Source organism: Eretmochelys imbricata, chromosome 8 (assembly GCF_965152235.1).
Source record: "Eretmochelys imbricata isolate rEreImb1 chromosome 8, rEreImb1.hap1, whole genome shotgun sequence".
NCBI classification, from domain to species: Eukaryota; Metazoa; Chordata; order Testudines; family Cheloniidae; genus Eretmochelys; species Eretmochelys imbricata.
In genome coordinates, this window is record NC_135579.1 from 1,679,115 (window position 1) to 1,696,337 (window position 17,223).

Here is a 17,223-nt window from a genome sequence, read left to right on the forward strand (position 1 = left end):
CCGGAAGCGGAAGGCGTGGCCCCGCGGCCGCTGCCCCGGAAGCGGTTGCCGGGCGCCCGGTTGCCATGGCGCTCTCCCCGTACGTGCTCGCCATGCAGGAGCTGTTCCGGGCCAACACGCGCAGCCGCGAGTTCCCGGCGCACGGGGCCAAGGTGCACTCGGTGGCCTGGAGCTGCTGCGGCCGCCGGCTCGCCTCGGGCTCCTTCGACAAGACGGCGAGCGTCTTCGTGCTGGAGAAGGACCGGCTGGTGAGCGGGCCGGGGTCGGGGGCCGGGGCCGGGCCGTTCAATCGGGCTGGGCACAGCGCCGCGGGGGGGGTCCCCGTCCCTTGCCATCCGCCATGCGGGGCTGCCAGCGGCGGGGCGGGGTCACGTCCCAGGGGAAGCCGCCCCGCCCCCTCCCGCCCCCACGGGCAGCGCAGGGGAAGCCGCCCCGCTCCCCCCGCCCCCCGGGCAGCTCAGGGGAAGCCGCCCCCCAGGCTCGGCCCCGCGAGCCCAGGCCGGGGCTCGGTCCCTGGGAGTTGGGGGATCCCATTTGCTGCGCCTGGGACAGGTCTGCGAGCCGCCGAGCACCCCTCAAAGAAAGGCCCCCGGGGTTCAAGTGTTAGTCTGGGGCGCGGGAGGGGGGCGTTGGCTTTCCTGATCCCCCCCATAGACTTGCGATCTTGGGTAAGTCGCTTAGTTTCCATCGGTCTCGGGTCCCCCTCTGTAAAAGGGGGACCGTAGTCTTTGTTTAGCTCACGGGGGCAGTTTCCTGAGTGAGTGGGGCAGCATCCGTAGGAGCCTGGTTGTCTGATGGCTTGGGCGGTCGTCTCCCTCTAGGTGAAGGAGAACAATTACCGCGGCCACGGGGACAGCGTGGATCAACTGTGCTGGCACCCGAGTAACCCAGACCTCTTTGTTACTGCGTCTGGAGACAAGACCATCCGTATTTGGGATGTCCGCACCACTAAGTGCATTGCTACCGTGAACACCAAAGGTGGGTGATAACATGAGGCGATAGGAGGGACCAGAGTATCTCAGGACAGCTGTAAACACTGCTCACTTTGCACACGTATCCTGCTCCCAACATGGACTGGAAGCAAATTCAGGAAACCCTGAGACCTCTACGTGATGTTTTTGTGACAATTGCATCTTTCTGGCTTTTGCTAGCCAATTGTAAACATACATGACACTACCTCCAGCGAGAATTTGTATCTGTGCCTGGCATCAGCCAAGCTCTGAGCAGTGTTAGGTGAAACAGTGTTAAACATCTGAACCCATCTACATTAGCACCGGCACTGTAGAAACTCTCACTAGCATGCGTGGCTGTAGGGAGAAGGGATAGAGGTTAGGGAGAGAAGTTGAGTCTCCATCACCCATTTCTGTTTTTGATGCACCTTTTCTTCCCAGGTTTAGTTGTCTGTACACAGGTGCAGGAACCAGGGGTGCACTAGCACCTCCTGGCTTGAAGTGTTTTTTATCATATACAAGGTTTACAGTTTGGTTCAATGGCTCTCAGCACCCCCCCGTCTCCCCCCCCCCCACACTTTTCCAGCACCCCTGTGTCAGTACTATGTAAAGATTTGTTGAATGACCTATGTAGCATGGAGCAGTGGCTTTGCAGAGAGATTTGCACGGGGAAGAGACATGCAACAGGAGTAATTGTGATTCTCTGTTTTGAGGCCACAGTTCTGTTGGAGTTAATTTCCCTTAAAACTTGCATAGTTGTGGCACAGCTGGTCAAGCAAAGCTAGGCTGTTAAAATTTAAACTTGGTCATGTCATTGGCCTTCGCCACTTAAGGCAGAGGGTTAGCGGAGCAGACCTGGGGCTTGGGTTAAAAATACAAAAGTCCATCTTTGGCACCTGAGTGGTTCTCTTGCCCCTGTTAATGGTGCTGAGTGATGGTAGGACCTGATGAATTCTCGTCCCTTCCAGGAGAGAACATTAATATCTGCTGGAGTCCTGATGGCCAGACCATTGCGGTGGGGAATAAGGATGATGTGGTCACCTTCATTGATGCCAAAACACATCGCTCCAAAGCCGAGGAGCAGTTTAAATTTGAGGTTAATGAGATTTCCTGGAACAATGATAACAACATGTTCTTCCTCACCAATGGCAACGGCTGCATCAACATCCTCAGGTATGTCCCGGCATGATCTCCACTGGCAGGGATGGGATAGGCAGGCTGGCTGCCTCTTACATCTCCTGCCCTGCACCCTCGCTCTGACTCTCTGCACTCAGTTGTGTTTCCTTCGCATGGCTCTTGTGACAGACTGAGAGCCTTGCCAGTAGCTGAGGTTATAGTGTGGTCTGTTTTGGAGCTGTGTGCTGAGACAAGTTTCCTGGTAGGCGAGGCTGAGAGCTTCCTAATGACGCTCTATTCTGCTGTCCTGTGATCCCTAACCCCTTTAGGGTCCCTTGATGAGGGGAAGGGGCTAACTCGGGAGAACAGGGAGTTAAAAGCCAGCTCCAAAGTGACTAGAAGAGCTGGCGAACAGGGGAGTTTAGAGAGGCAGATATACCTAACAGTACTCCTAAACCGAAAACCCCGCAAGAGTAAAAATAAAGCAGGCAAAGTCCAGCAGGCGAGTGGGGGCTGTCCAGTTTATTGCACTGACTGCACCATGTATGCTTACTGGCCTTGTGGGCAGGGGTGTGTGCACGTGCACTGAGTGCAAGCAACTCAGGGCCCTCAGAGACCAACTACGGGCTCTTAAGAGCAGGGTGGCTGAACTGGAGGAGCTAAGGGGGACAATGAGGTACCCAGAGGAGACTTTCAGGGATACAGTAGAGTGGTCTCACCCCCGGTCTGACCGCCTCTGTGCTTCTGAGGAGGAGGAAAGTCTCGGAGAAGAGGAACATCAAGCTCGACCAGAGGGAAACATTCCCATAGTTGGGACCTTCCCTCCAGATGATGATGTGGTGCTCCTCCAGGGCCCCAGTTATTAGGAAGAGACAGGTAACAGTAATGGGGGATTTGATCATTAGAAATATAGCTAGTTGGGTTTGTGATGATCAGGAGAACCACATGGTGAATTGCCTGCCAGGTACAAAGGTTGCAGATCTCTCTAGACTTATGTGCAGTGCTGGGGAGGAGCCGGTGGTCATGGTACAGGTAGGTACCAATGACATAGGAAGGATAGGAGAGAGGTCCTGGAAGCCAAATTTAGGCTGCTAGGTAAGAGATTAAAGTCCAGGACCTCCATGGTAGCATTCTCTGAAATGCTTCCAGTTCCACGCTCCAGGCCAGGGAGATTGGCAGAACTGCAGGGTCTCAATGCGTGGATGAGACGATGGTGTTGGGAGGAGGGGTTTGGGAAAGGAGGAACCTATACAGGAAGGTTAGACTCCACCTAAACCAAACTGGTACCAGATTGCTTGTGTAGTGTTAAAAGGTGGTAGAGAAGTTTTGAAACTAACGGCTGGGAGAAGCCGACAGGTACAGAGGAGCACATGGTTCGGACAGAGACATCCCTTAGGGGAGGATCTCTGAACAGGGATTCTCTATATCCTAGTAAAGGGGAGAGGATAGAAGTTGATAAAGTACAGGTGACTCTCATCTTACGCGCATTTAACATGTGTGAATTCAGCTTTGTGCGGTCGGCAAAAACAAAAACAAAAAAAAGAGAGAAAGGTAACAATTTAAATACTGTACCTGTAGTGTGGGCGATTCCGCCCGCCATTACACTCAATGTAATTTTGACTATATGTGATTTTCGCTTTACACGCTGTCTGCGGAACGTAACCCCAGTGTAAGATGAGACTCGCCTGTATAGGTAGGAACTGAGGAGAAACAGTCAAATGAAAGAGTCCCATTCAGTTACCTCACATGAAGCAGACAACTAAATACTGACAACTGTAGACATGCTAGAAATGTAAATACTAAGATGCGTGAACTCGAGTGCTTGGTATTAAATGAGGACATTGACATAGTCGGCCTCACAGAAACTTGGTGGAATGACGATAATCAGTGGGGCACGGTAATACCAGGGTACGAACTATATAGGAATGACAGAGTAGATCGCACTGGTGGGGAAGTGGCACTGTCTGTGAAAGAAAGCGTGGAGTCAAATATAGAACAACTCTTAAATGAATCAAACTGTCCCATAGAATCTCTCGGGATAGAAATTCCAGGCTTGACTGACAAGAGTATAGCAGCAAGGATATACTACTGACCAGGGTGGCGACAATGATTGTGAAATGCTCCGGGAGAGTAGAGAGGCTACAAAGTCAGAAAATAATGGGGGATTTCGACTGTCCCTATATTGACTGCGTACATGTCCCCTCAGGATGGGATGCAGAGATAACATTTCTAGACACCATTAGTGACTGCTTCTTGGAGCAGCTAGTCCTGGAACCCACAAGAGGAGAGGCAATTCTTGATTTAGTTCTCTGTGGAGGACAGGATTTGGTCCAAGAGGTGAATATAATGTAAACGCTTGGTAATAGCATAGAATCATAGAATATCAGGGTTGGAAGGGACCTCAGGAGGTCATCTAGTCCAACCCCCTGCTCAAAGCAGGACCAATTCCCAATTAAATCATCCCAGCCAGGGCTTTGTCAAGTCTGACCTTAAAAACTTCTAAGGAAGGAGATTCTACCACCTCCCTAGGTAACGCATTCCAGTGTTTCACCACCCTCTTAGTGGAAAAGTTTTTCCTAATATCCTATCCCTGCCCTCCAGCGTATCTACCACTCCTCCTAGTTTAGTATCATCTGCAAATTTGCTGAGGGTGCAATCCACACCATCCTCCAGATCATTTATGAAGATATTGAACAAAACCGACCCCTGGGGCACTCCACTTGACACCGGCTGCCAACTAGACATGGAGCCATTGATCACTACCCGTTGAGCCCGACAATCTAGCCAACTTTCTACCCACCTTATAGTGCATTCATCCAGCCCATACTTCTTTAACTTGCTGACAAGAATACTGTGGGAGACCATGTCAAAAGCTTTGCTAAAGTCAAGAAACAATACATCCACTGCTTTCCCTTCATCCACAGAACCAATAATCTCATCATAGAAGGCAATTAGATTAGTCAGGCATGACCTTCCCTTGGTGAATCCATGCTGATTGTTCCTGATCACTTTCCTCTCATGTAAGTGCTTCAGGATTGATTCTTTGAGGACCTGCTCCATGATTTTTCCAGGGACTGAGGTGAGGCTGACTGGCCTGTAGTTCCCAGGATCCTCCTTCTTCCCTTTTTTAAAGATTGGCACTACATTAGCCTTTTTCCAGTCATCTGGGACTTCCCCCGTTCGCCACGAGTTTTCAAAGATAATGGCCAATGGCTCTGCAATCACAGCTGCCAATTCCTTTAGCACTCTCGGATGCAACTCGTCCGGCCCCATGGACTTGTGCACGTCCAGCTTTTCTAAATAGTCCCTAACCACCTCTTTCTCCACAGAGGGCTGGCCATATCTACTCCCCATGTTGTGATGCCCAGCGCAGCAGTCTGGGAGCTGACCTTGTTAGTGAAGACAGAGGCAAAAAAAGCATTGAGTACATTAGCTTTTTCCACATCCTCTGTCACTAGGTTGCCTCCCTCATTCAGTAAGGGGCCCACACTTTCCTTGGCTTTCTTCTTGTTGCCAACATACCTAAAGAAACCCTTCTTGTTACTCTTGACATCTCTTGCTAGCTGCAGCTCCAGGTGCGATTTGGCCCTCCTGATTTCATTCCTACATGCCCAAACAATATAATTCCTACATGCCCGAGCAACCATGATGTAATTAAATTCAACATCCTTGTAGGGGGGAAAACACCAAAGAAGTCCACCGCAGTAGCATTTAACTTCACAAAGGGGAACTACACAAAAATGAGGAGGCTAGTGAAACAGAAATGAAAAGAAACGCAAGAGTGAAATCCCTCAAGCTGCATGGAAGATATTTAAAAACACCATAACAGAGGCTCAAAATAAATGTGCACCCCAAATAAAAAAAATAGAAGACCAAAAAGAAAAATACCACTGTGGCTAAACAGCAGAGTATAAGAGGTGGTTAGAAGCAAAAAGGCATTCTTTAAAAATTGGAAGTCAACTCCTGCTGAGGAAAATAGCAAGGAGCATAAACTCTGGCGAGTCAAGTGTAAAAGGATAAGTAGGCAGGCCAAAGAATTTGAAGAGCAGCTAGCAAAAGACAAAAACTAGTTTTTAAGTATATCAGAAGCAGAAAGGCTTCAAAATAGTCATTGGGGCCACTGGATGATCAAGGTGCTAAAGGAACACTCGAAGATAAGGCCATTGCAGAGAAGCTAAATTAATTCTTCGTATCAGTCTTCACTGCAGACGATGTGGGGGAGATTCCACACTTGAGCCATTCTTTTTAGGTGACAAATCTGAGGAACTGTTCTAGATTGAGGTGTCATTAGAGGAGGTTTTGGAACAAACTGATAAACAGTAATAAGTCATCAGGACTGAAGGTATCGCCCAAGAGTTCTGAAGGAACTCAAATGTGAAATTGCTTAATTACCAACTGTGGTATGTAACCTATGGCTTAAATCAGCTTCTGTACCCGATGGCTGGCAGACAGCTATTGTAAAGCCAATATTTTTTTAAAAGGCTCCAGATATGAGCCTGGCAACTAAACGCCAGTAAGCCTGACTTCAGTACCAGGCAAACAATAGTAAAGAACAGAATTATCAGACACCTAGATGAACATGGTACGTTGGGAAAGAATCAACATGGCTTTTGTAAAGGGAAATCATGCCTCGCCAATGTATTAGAATTCTTTGAGGGTTTTAACAAGCATGTGGACAGGGGGTGGTCCAATGGATATAGTGTACTTCAACTTTCAGAAAGCCTTTGACAAGGTCCCTCACCAAAGACTCTTAAGCAAAGTAAGCAGTCTTGGGATACGAGAGAAGGTTCTCTCATGGATCAGTAACTGGTTAAAAGATGGGAAACAAAAGGTAGGAATAAATGGTCAACTTTACAATGGAAAGTGGTAAATGGCAGGGTTCCCCAAGGATCTGTACTGGGTCCTGTGCTGTTCAACATCTTCATGAATGACTGGGGGAAAGGCGGTAAACAGTGAGGTGGTGAAGTTTGGAGGTGATACAAAATTACTCAAGATAGTTAAGTCCAAAGCAGACTGGGAAGAGTTACAAAGGGATCTCACAAAACTGGGTGACTGGGCAACGAAATGGCAGATAAAATTCAATGTTGATAAAGGCAAAGTAATGCACATTGGGACGCATCCCAGCGATACATACAAAATGATGGGTCTGAATTAGCTGTTACCACTCAGGAAAGAGATCTTGTGGATAGTTCTCTGAAACATCCACTCAATGTGCAGGGCAGTCAAAAAAGCTAATGGAAGGTTAGCAAGTATTAGGACTGGGGTAGATAATAAGACAGAAAATATCATAATGCCACTATATAAATCCATGGTACGCCCACATCTTGAATGCTGCGTGCAGATGTGGTTGGCCTATCTCAAAAAAAAAAAAAAAAAAAAAAAAAAATTAGACTAGGGAAAGGTACAGACAGAGGCACCAAAAATGATGAGAGCTCTGGAACGTCCATATGAGCAGAGATTAATAAGACTGGGACTGCTCAGCTTGGAAAAGAGAGGACTCGGGGAGATGAGAGAGGTCTATAAATCATGGCTGGTGCGAAGAAAGTGACTAGGGACGTGTTATTTACCCCTTCACATAACACAAGAATCAGGGGTCATCCAAGGAAATTAATAGGCAGCAGGTTTGAAACAAACATAAGGAAGTACTTCATAGATCGCACAGTCAACCTGTGGAACTCCCTGCCAGGGGATGTTGTGAAGGCCAAAACTATAACTATGTTTAAAGAATTAGATACGTTCCTGGAGGATAGGTCCATCAATGGCTGTTACATGGTCAGGGATGCAATCCCGTGCTCTGAGTGTCCCTAACTTCTGACTGCCAGAAGCTGGGACTGGACAACAGGATGGATCACTCAATAATTGCTCTGTTCTGCTCATTCCCTCTGAAGCACCTGGCATTGGCCACCGTCAGAAGATAGGATACTGGGCTAGATGGACCTTTGGTCTGACTCGGTCTGGCCGTTCTTACGTTGCCGCACTGTTCTGGGCCAGACACCCTCAGAAGCGATCCAGCTGTTGTAGCCCACTTAAACTGACGCTAGGTGCATGAGGTCTTGGATCTCTGCAGCCCAGCTGCATGCGGATGTATTGGTCAGGGCACACGGCGTCCCTCTGTAGCGGGCACTTGGACCCTGCAGTGTTGGTGAATTGGCTCTTTCACCCGCTCTGCTCTCTCCCATCTGTCTGCAGCTACCCGGAGCTGAAGCCCATCCAGTCTATCAATGCTCACCCTTCAAACTGCATCTGCATCAAGTTTGACCCCATGGGGAAGTACTTTGCTACGGGAAGCGCAGATGCTCTGGTCAGCCTGTGGGATGTGGACGAGCTGGTGTGTGTGAGGTGCTTCTCCAGGTAGGTGACCTTGCCCCGTGTGCAGTTCCCACCCCTGGCACTGAGACGGGAAATCCCTCACTGTCTCCTCACCCTGTGCTGCAGGCTGGACTGGCCTGTGAGAACCTTGAGTTTTAGCCATGATGGGAAGATGCTGGCGTCCGCGTCTGAGGATCACTTCATCGACATTGCCGAGGTGGAGACAGGTAACTGCTCATGCCCATGGCTCAGGGGTTCAGTGGCCTGGGGAGGAATGGTGGGTGTGGGCTGTGGCTCTGGATGGAGGGCAGTGGCAGGGCTTTGGGGGGGTGTAGGTTGGGAGGGAGGGGTAGTGAGCGGTGTGCCGGGGAGTGCAGGACTGGAGCAGCAGGGGCGGGCTGCAGTAGAGATTCTGGCGATTGCATCTATTTTAGGAATCTGTACAGTGTCTCTCTCCTTGTCTCGGAGCACTGAACGAAAGGAGCATGAAAGGTGGTGGTCTCGCTCCTCCCGCACAGGGTGGAGGGAGGGGGGCATTCCCTCAGTCTTTCCCCCTGCAGCTGCTCCTGGGCCTGGCTCATTTGATGCTGTCTTTCCTGCAGGGGAGAAGCTGTGGGAGGTGCAGTGTGAGTCCCCCACCTTCACGGTGGCCTGGCACCCAAAGAGACCTTTGCTGGCCTTCGCCTGTGATGACAAAGACGGCAAATATGACAGCAGCCGGGAGGCAGGCACCGTCAAGCTCTTCGGCCTCCCCAATGACGCATAACGGGCTCCCAGTGGGCCCTGGGCTAGGGCCTGGGAAGGGGCAGGGAGGTGGGGCTCCTCCCCAGCCATGTTCTGCACTGCCAAAGCACTTCCCTTGTCCTCTGGCAATAGGGAAGCTCCGTCCTGCTGGCCACTCCCTGGGCTGGGCTTCCTCGCTCCTGGCAGTGCTGTGACCCTCAGCTCAGCTGCCAGCGGCCCCTGCCCTTGGGAGCTTTTGTACCCAGCAGCCGCTGGCCTAGCAAGAACACGGGGGCTGCCGCCGGAGTCCCTCCACCCATCTCAGGGCTGCCTCTCTCCCTCATTGCAAGGAGGCGGATGGCTGTGTTCAGAAGTCTGGTGGCCAGAGAGGAGCAGTCACCAGAATCTGACCACTCAGGATGGCCTCTCTGGGGGAAGGAGCCCTGCCCTGCGGCCATCCCAGTAGGACTCAGCTCGAGGCTGCTGTCAAGCCTCCTGCTGCTAGAACTGTTTGTTGATAAGCTGCATGGTAGTCCCCCTCACCCCCCACCCCCAGTGGTGTGGCCAACTCCCTGGCAGGCTGGGAATCGCCTGGAGGCCCCAGCACATCCCTCCCCTTTGGAAAAGGGTTTTGCGTTAGGCTGTCACCTGCCCAGGCCAGGTGGGCAGCTGTCCCTTGTCCCTTTGCTGCATGTGCCAGTGGGCATGTGCCAGTGGGCAGAGGTGCAGCTTCTTGGGCAGGGGTGTGAATTGGGGGGGGGGGCCTCTTTTTGTATGACTTTTTGTAATTTTGATAAGTCTCTGTCAGTAAAGGAAGTAAGGCCTGGTTGTCGGGGAGTCTCTGCAGCTCATGGAGGCAGACGCTGACTGCTCTGCAGGGCGGCTGCACTGCACCGCAGGGGCGGGTGGATGCTCTGTGTGGGCTCCTAGAGCTGGCAGAGGCCTCGCTCCTTTCTAGCCCGTGCCTGCCAGGCTCCGACTGGAGGGGCTGTCACACTCCTGCTCAGTGCACCCGCCACCTCGTTCACCAGCCCTGGACATGCCTCCTCACCAGACGGCCTCCCACTGGCTTCCATGGGCAGTTCTGTGCAGGTGGTGCTGAATGGATGTGGAGGAGCTGGAAACGAGGGGGAGAGCCAGCCCCAGGTGCCTGCGTGGCCCTCTGTAGCCCCCCAGCAAGTGCTGCATGAACTGCGAGCCTAACTCTGCTCAGTGGCCTCCCAGTGAATCTCAAAGCACTTTGCAAACAGCAAGGACCTGCTGATCAGAGGTGCCGAGCCAGCGGGCGGAGGTGTGCTCAGAACCTGGCCATGACTCTTACCCCCCGCCATGAGGTAGGTCAGCGTTATCCCCTTCTCCAGAGAGAGGCCTGGACCGCTCACCGTCCCGGAGCTGGGTGTGGGCGCTGGCTCATGGGTCCATCTCCAACTCCCCCATACCTCCAGCCTGCACAGTCTGAGCCTAGAGCTGGCTGCCCGAGTCTGGGTTGGGCCAAAGCAAACTTGGCCCCTTTCTTCCCCCAGGAATAAACACTCCCTGGGGGAAAGCCTCTTCCCCCACCCCCAAAGGTCACAACCCAGGCTGTCTGGCTTCCTGGTGCCTTGCACAGGCCTGTCCCGGTGCCGTGTTTCCACCAGAGGGCAGTGTGCCCCCAGCCTTGCTCTCTGTGCCAGCTGGCCTCCCTGTCCCTATTGCATGGCCGGCTGGTGGCCAGTCTCCCCAGCCTTGTTTGCTCCTAACGAGGAGCGTGTCCCCGGGTCGTCTGCTTCAGGCCCTCTTCCAGAGCAGCGCCTTTCCCTTGGGCCAGAGCCGGGAGCGCAGGTGGCTGTGTCCTGCAGGGGCAGGGGGCAGAGACACAGCTGCTAATGGCAATGCTATTGGAAGGCTAACGAGCCGTGGGCCTTGTCCCTGTGGGCCCCTGCAGCATCTGATCAGCAAAGCTAGAGCTTAAACTCTCCAGGCCTTCGCTCCAGTCAGGCCCCTCTGCCGCCACCCTTCCCCAGCTCCCCTGCTCGGAGCAGCTGGGCTGTGTGCACTGTGTTCGTCGCCGGCCAGGGCTGCCAGCAGCTCTGTTCATAGCACCCAGGGGACCCCCGTGGGAGTGGGGAGGGGGCATTACTGCAGCCACCCTTGTTCAGGGGCCTGTCCCCTACAGACTGGCCTCCCCACGGGCTGAGTGGTCAGCTGCCCTGGGTGGGCAGCACTGGCATCGATCTCTGTGGCCCCCTGTGCCCAGAGCTACCAATGGGCAGGAGCTGGGCCGCTGGCCACGGGCCAGACAAGCAGCACCTCTGGGGGATGTGGTCTGTTCTTCCAGCCCAGCTCCATGCTACCCCCTCCAGCGCCCTTGCCATCTGCAGCACCCCTCCCTGCTGCTGTCACCTGAACCACGCAGGCTCAGGGGCAGGAGTGCCGGGAGCTCCCAGGCACTTGGCAGCTCGCAGCAGCCTGCTGGATGCCCTGGGCCTTTCCCTCTAGCCTTGGGGGTTAAATGATCTGGAGCCTCAGCTATTGTTAGAGCTGGGCGGGGCTGAGGCCGCTCCTAGCGAGTGGAACTGCAGCCCGGGCGAGGAGTGACAGCAGCTGCATTTCTCTGAATGCTAACGGCCCCGAGCCCCGCGCACCCGGCAGCCGCCTCCACCCACCCACGCTGCCCTCTGCAGCCCCGCGCACCCGGCAGCCGCCTCCACCCCCCACGCTGCCCTCTGCCAGCAGTGACAAGTGCGTGGCAGCACGGCTCCCACAGTTGTCCCCACCCCACCCTGCGTCCTGGAAACAAGCGCGGCCTGGTTGTCATGGTCCCCAAGGAAGGTGGCTTGTCTCTGGCCCTCCACCCGCGAGGAGAGCGTGGCTGGGGTGGGCCGGAGTCCAGCAGCCACGGCCGGTGGGGCCCTCTACCCAGGGCCTGTTTGCAGCAGCTGCCCCAGAGAAAAGTCGGAAGCCAGTGAGGCTGCAGGAGCTTGTGCCTGGGGCAGCGAACGCTTGCAGTGCAGGGACAGAGAGGCTGGGACACCTCCCCCAGGCGGCACTCCTGCCCCGCTCACCACAATGCCCCCTGCCAGGGGACGCAGGCTGCTGGGAGTGGGGTGAGGCCAGGCAGGCCTCCGGGGGGAAGCCCCAGTGTAGGAGCGAGGAGCAGCAGTGCTGGCCACCCTACTGCCTACCCAGGATTTGGCCCCCACAGCCCCTCCTGGGGTGGAGCTGCAACCCCTGTGCACCAGGTCACAGCACCACTCGCTTCGTTGGGGTCCCACTGCTCCCCAGGCCCCCGCAGGATTTGCAAGTGCAGGGGGCAGCATGCTCCCAGCAGTCATGGCCACGCCAGGCTGGAACTCGTGGCTCTGAGTAGGATGGTGCCATCACAGTGCAGTCTGCCACTGCCCTCGGGGTAAGTACAAGCCCTGAAGACCACAGCTTCCAGCATGCAATGCTCCGTATCTACCCCCAGCCTGGCCACTGAGGTCTGTAGTCGCCCCCAGCCATGCCCCTAGCAGCGGGAAGCTGCTAGGCCTGGTCCCAGGCCTGGTGAGCAGCCAACAGCCCTGCACCCCGGCAGGCTCAGTAATTGCAGTGGGAGCAGGATTGCTGGGCACGGATCTCACTGCACTGGACCTGTCCTGGACCCCGGGGAGGGGAGTGTAATTCGGTTCGTGCTTAAAGGCCTGGGGAGCAGGTGAGGGGGGCTTGCAGCCCTCTGGGGCCTCTCTATACAGTTAATAATAAACTGGAAGGGAGCAGACCTAGAGGTTGGGGGGGGAGAGGAGTGGGATCTGCAAGCCAGGAAACCAGGGGTCTGGTCCTGGCTCTGCCACTTAGTGTGTGACCTCAGGAGAGTGGCTTTGCTGCTCTGTGCCTCAGTTTCCCCTCTGCCCATTGGGTTGAGGGGCCACTGAAGATTTGTACAGTGCTTTGGCTGCCTGGGATGGAGGGGGTGGGGATGGGCAGAATGCAATCGGAAACAGCTAGCCAAGCGGCGTGTCAGCTGGCTTGTTTTTAGAAGCTGGGCTGGGCTGGATTTGCGTGTGTTGCACGTGGGTGTCGTGTCCCTGCGTGTGAGATACAGTGCGTGTGCATGTCACACCTGCCTGTGCCCTTGCGGCCATGTGTGTACCGGCCCAGAGCGCTGCAGAGGCAGCCGTGACAGCAGCACGTGCGGTGGCCACGCGTGTTCCTGGAACACCAGCTATTCCAGTACTTCCAGGAACGCCGTGACCCTGCCCCACTGATGGGACTGTGTGCGAGGTCATGCCGTACAGGGGCGTGACATTTTGAAGAGCCCTGCCCTGCCCTGCCCTGCCCGTCTCCCTCCCGCCCCCATGCATGGTGCAAGGTCACGCCAGCAGGGGGGAGCGTTGCACTTTTCAAAATAGCATCCCCCCCATCTGATACCGGACAAAACCACATGCGGTTTTGGCTCAGTTCCAGCCAGGGGATGAGCCTGGACGAGTGGCCGTAACACTGAGCGGTGGCCAGAAGTGGCAGAGGTGTTGGCAGGATAGCCCTCGCCTCCCTGAGGCCCACCCCCCATCTCCGAGGGCTGGAGGTGAAACCCCCTGAGTGCACCCTGGATGCTGGGACTTTGCTGACCATGGGCAGTGGGGGCTGTGGAGGAAAAGGGTGCGTGTGGGGGGGTGTTAAAAGGACATTTGTCTGTTGGACTGTGGGAAACTGAGGCAGGGGACCCTGCCCAGCTATTGAGGGGTGGGTGGTTGCTTTTGAGCCATTGCTGCGGTGTTTTCCCACATTGATGCTGAGTTCCCTTCCCTGGGTTTTGTCAGTGCTGGCAGGGGGTTGAGCACTGGGAGGGCAAAGAGCTGTTGGAGCTAGAGGTCCGTGCAGGCCCCAGGCCAAATTGGTGTAAAGTGGCCCTGAGGTCAGGCTGGAAATGAGGAGAAGGGGTCTAGCCAGCAGAGGGGTGAGGCTCAGGACCAGCCGCCCCACAGGAGCAGCGGGGGCTAGAAACCTGCCTGGTGTTAAGCTGGAGCTTGCTGGGTTTCTGAAGGGGCGGGGGTGCCGTGACAGCAGGCTCTGGACTCTGACCCAGGAGGTCCTTCCAGTCCTGTGTGCCTAGTTCAGGGGCCATTCCCTGCGGGTGCTCCCGCTCTGTGCCTGGGGCAGGAGTTGGCTCCGGGGCCTGGCTGGAGGGGGAGTTCCCCGGGGGGTGAGGGAGGGTGTCCTCAGCTCCGCTGGAGACATTCCCTGGCACTCACCGGGCTGGAAGTTCTTGCTGGAGCCCTCCCTGGGCCTTGTGCCTGGAAAGGCTCCTGCCCGGCTGTCGGCCATGTGGAGCTGCATCCAGACACGCTGACAGAGGCCCCGGGCTCCTTATCACAGCTCCCACCCCGAGGTCACAGCAGCCAATTTAATGCACTAAATAGCTTCGTATCACGCCTGTCAGCCGCGCTGCTGGGCACTGCCAGAGCCACTCAGGCTCCTTCCCTCTCCTGTGCATGGGGGGCCGTCCCTGCGCCACCTCTTTACTGGGCAGGGCACGATCTCCCCAAGGCGAGGGAGATAGAGAGTCACAAGGGGAAATGAGCTGCTCTGGCTCCTGCAGGGACGGGAGAAAACGCTGCAAGCCGGGCCCTCGCCTGGGCGTGCTGCAGCCTGGCGTGGGACACTCGGGCGCACCATGTCCTGGCCTCCGCCACTCATCTGTGCTCGCGGCCCCCAGATGCTCATGGCTTTATTGAGAGCCCTCAGCGGAGGACAGGTGCTGGGCGCAGCCTCCCCTCTGCACAGGGCCCCAACCTCTTTTGGAGAGGAGACCAAGGGTGAGTCAGCCACCGAGCCAGCTGGGTGGGGGCTGGGAGGAGGTGATGGGGAAATTCCCAGAGGGGCCATGCCAAGATCCACGAGGCAAGGGCCAGGATTTGTGCCAGCATCCAGCTGCACCCCGCTTTCCCCTCGACTGGGCCCTGGGCCCCGGTGGGATTTGGTGCGGTTTCTTCCCCAGGGGCTGGCGAGGCAGGGCCCAAGCTGAGCTGTGCCCAGAAGCTAGCAGACAGGCGTGAGCCCCAGCGAACGCCCCCAGTTCCTGGGGGCTGCATGGCATGTGCAGAGCCAGCTCCGTGCTTGTCTGCAGCCTCTGCCCAGGGGGGAGTGCAGACGCAGGGAGGGGCCCGGTGAGCGCACATCCCTGGCCGTTGGATGGCGACCTCGCGGGCTGGATCTCTATCATATTCCCAGCTGGATATTTTCTCCCGACAAATGGCTTTTCTTGGTGATTGCTCTGCCATTACCGCATGGATTTTGGCTGGCAGTCAAGCCGAGCTCTGCAGCGAAAGGAGGGCGGATCAATGGGAGGTCTCAGGCCAGCTCACCAGCAGAGAAGCCCATTTGAGGCTGGCAGCCTCCAATCACCGTTAAAGTGACAGTGCTCCCCTGCCCTCCAGCACCCTGTGGGTGGGGCTCACGGGAAGGGGGCTATGCCCAGTGGTCCCCAGGATCGGGGCAGGGGCCTGAATTCCCTGCAATCAGAGACAGGGGCCTGCTTGTGGGAGGGGGAAGTCTGGGAGTGTCCCTAGTCTCAGGATCGCCCCCTCCTTCCAGCGACAGGCCAGACAGCTCCGTGGCTGCCCGCCGCCCTCCTGGAGCCCAGACGAGGGCAACAGGCTCTTTCTGTGTGGTTGGACTTGGGCATCTCATCCTGCCCCAGGGCAGAGGTCATGGCTTGCTCCCATTTCTCCGATCCTGCACTGTCTCTGCTCTCGCCTTCCTCCGTGCACTGCGGGCTTGACCGACTCTCTGCTACCCAGGCGGGGCTAAGGGTCTGGTTCCCCAGGAGGACAGCTCAGATCTTGGGGGGCCGAGCCCTCCCCAGCCCGGCTCCAACTCGAACTCGCGGGAGCTGGTCACAGCAAGAGTCGGGGAAGGGGAGTGGTCACTACGGCTTGCCTGGCGTATCTGCCCAGCTCCTTGGCCCCAGCCCCAGGGGCACAACCAGAGGTTTCCAAAGGAGGGGCTGAGAGGTGCATGGGTCCCCCCCTTGGCATTGCTGCGATCTCCCCTCCCACCAGAGAGACCTTGACTGCTGTGACTTCTCACCCCTTCCCTCCCTGTCTATAGCCAAGGAACGGGGCTGGGCCCTGGCCCCTCCTCATTGAACCCCTGCCTGACCCTTTGCCCCATCTCAGTGCTAGTCACAATGCCGACTGGCCGCACTCGCTCTCTGGACACCCCCCAAAGCCAGTGCATCGCCGTCCCTCCAATAGGCCCCCCAGGCCTTTTCCCTCTCCACGCAGGGATCCGGGGGGAGAGGCTGCAGAGACGCCAATGGCCTGGGGCTGGTGCGGATCACCTACGGTCCCACCCGCCTGGCTGGCGGGACTTGGGAACATTCGGTTTTTATTTTCTTGTAATTTTGACAGATAAAATCACTGTTTGTTTGTCAGCATTGTTTTAACCAGTTCCGGTTTTAAATGTTCACAGTTGTGGGAAATTATGGGCAGGGGTGGGGCGGGGGGAAGAGGGGTCATGGCCCTCTCACTTTTGAAAGTGGATGGGCCCAGCCTGGCCCTACCCCTCCTCTCCCCCTGAGGCCCCACTCCCTGGCCAGGGCAGAAGCTGGAGCCTGGCCCAGGTAAGAGCCACGCAGGCCATTGTGGGGAGCCGGGGACCTTCCACCGGCTCTGCACAGGGGGCCCAAGGGGTGGGGACACGGGCGGGGGCCTGCTCTTGACCCCCCCCCCATCCCAGCAGGTGGAGGTTCCACAGCTCCCAGCCTGCCTCTGGCTTCCAGGGCTTGGCCAGGGGGCAGGGCCCTGGGGGCAGAGGAGGGGCAGAGGAGGGGCAGGGGTGGAGCCACAAAGGGGGCGGAGCCCTGTGGCACCCCCCCCACTATTAAGAAGAAGCTGTCGCCCCTGATTATAGGGAGAGGTTGGACGATGGGGGGGGGGTCAGACAATAATTATTAAATGACAATAGATGTTGAGATTCAAAAAGTGCAAGCTTTATAGACTATCAGGGTTGGAAGGGACCTCAGAAGGTCATCTAGTCCAACCCCCTGCTCAAAGCAGGGCCAATCCCCAATTTTTGTGCTGATCCCTAAATGGCCCCCTCAAGGATTGAACTCTCACAACCCTGGGTTTAGGAGGCTAACACTCAAACCACTGCGCTATCCCTC

At 56.0% G+C, this 17,223-nt stretch overlaps 1 protein-coding gene across 1 annotated transcript; it reads left to right on the forward strand.

Moving 5' to 3' along the window:
* Nucleotides 1-20: 20 nt before the first annotated feature.
* On the forward strand, nt 21-9,924 carry THOC3 (THO complex subunit 3). Its single transcript, XM_077824008.1, has 6 exons — nt 21-248; nt 822-978; nt 1,919-2,123; nt 8,256-8,417; nt 8,502-8,602; nt 8,978-9,924. The coding sequence occupies exons 1-6, from the start codon at nt 66-68 to the stop codon at nt 9,139-9,141; spliced, it is 972 nt and encodes a 323-aa protein (XP_077680134.1). The 5' UTR covers nt 21-65; the 3' UTR covers nt 9,142-9,924.
* The last annotated feature ends 7,299 nt before the right edge of the window (nt 9,925-17,223 follow it).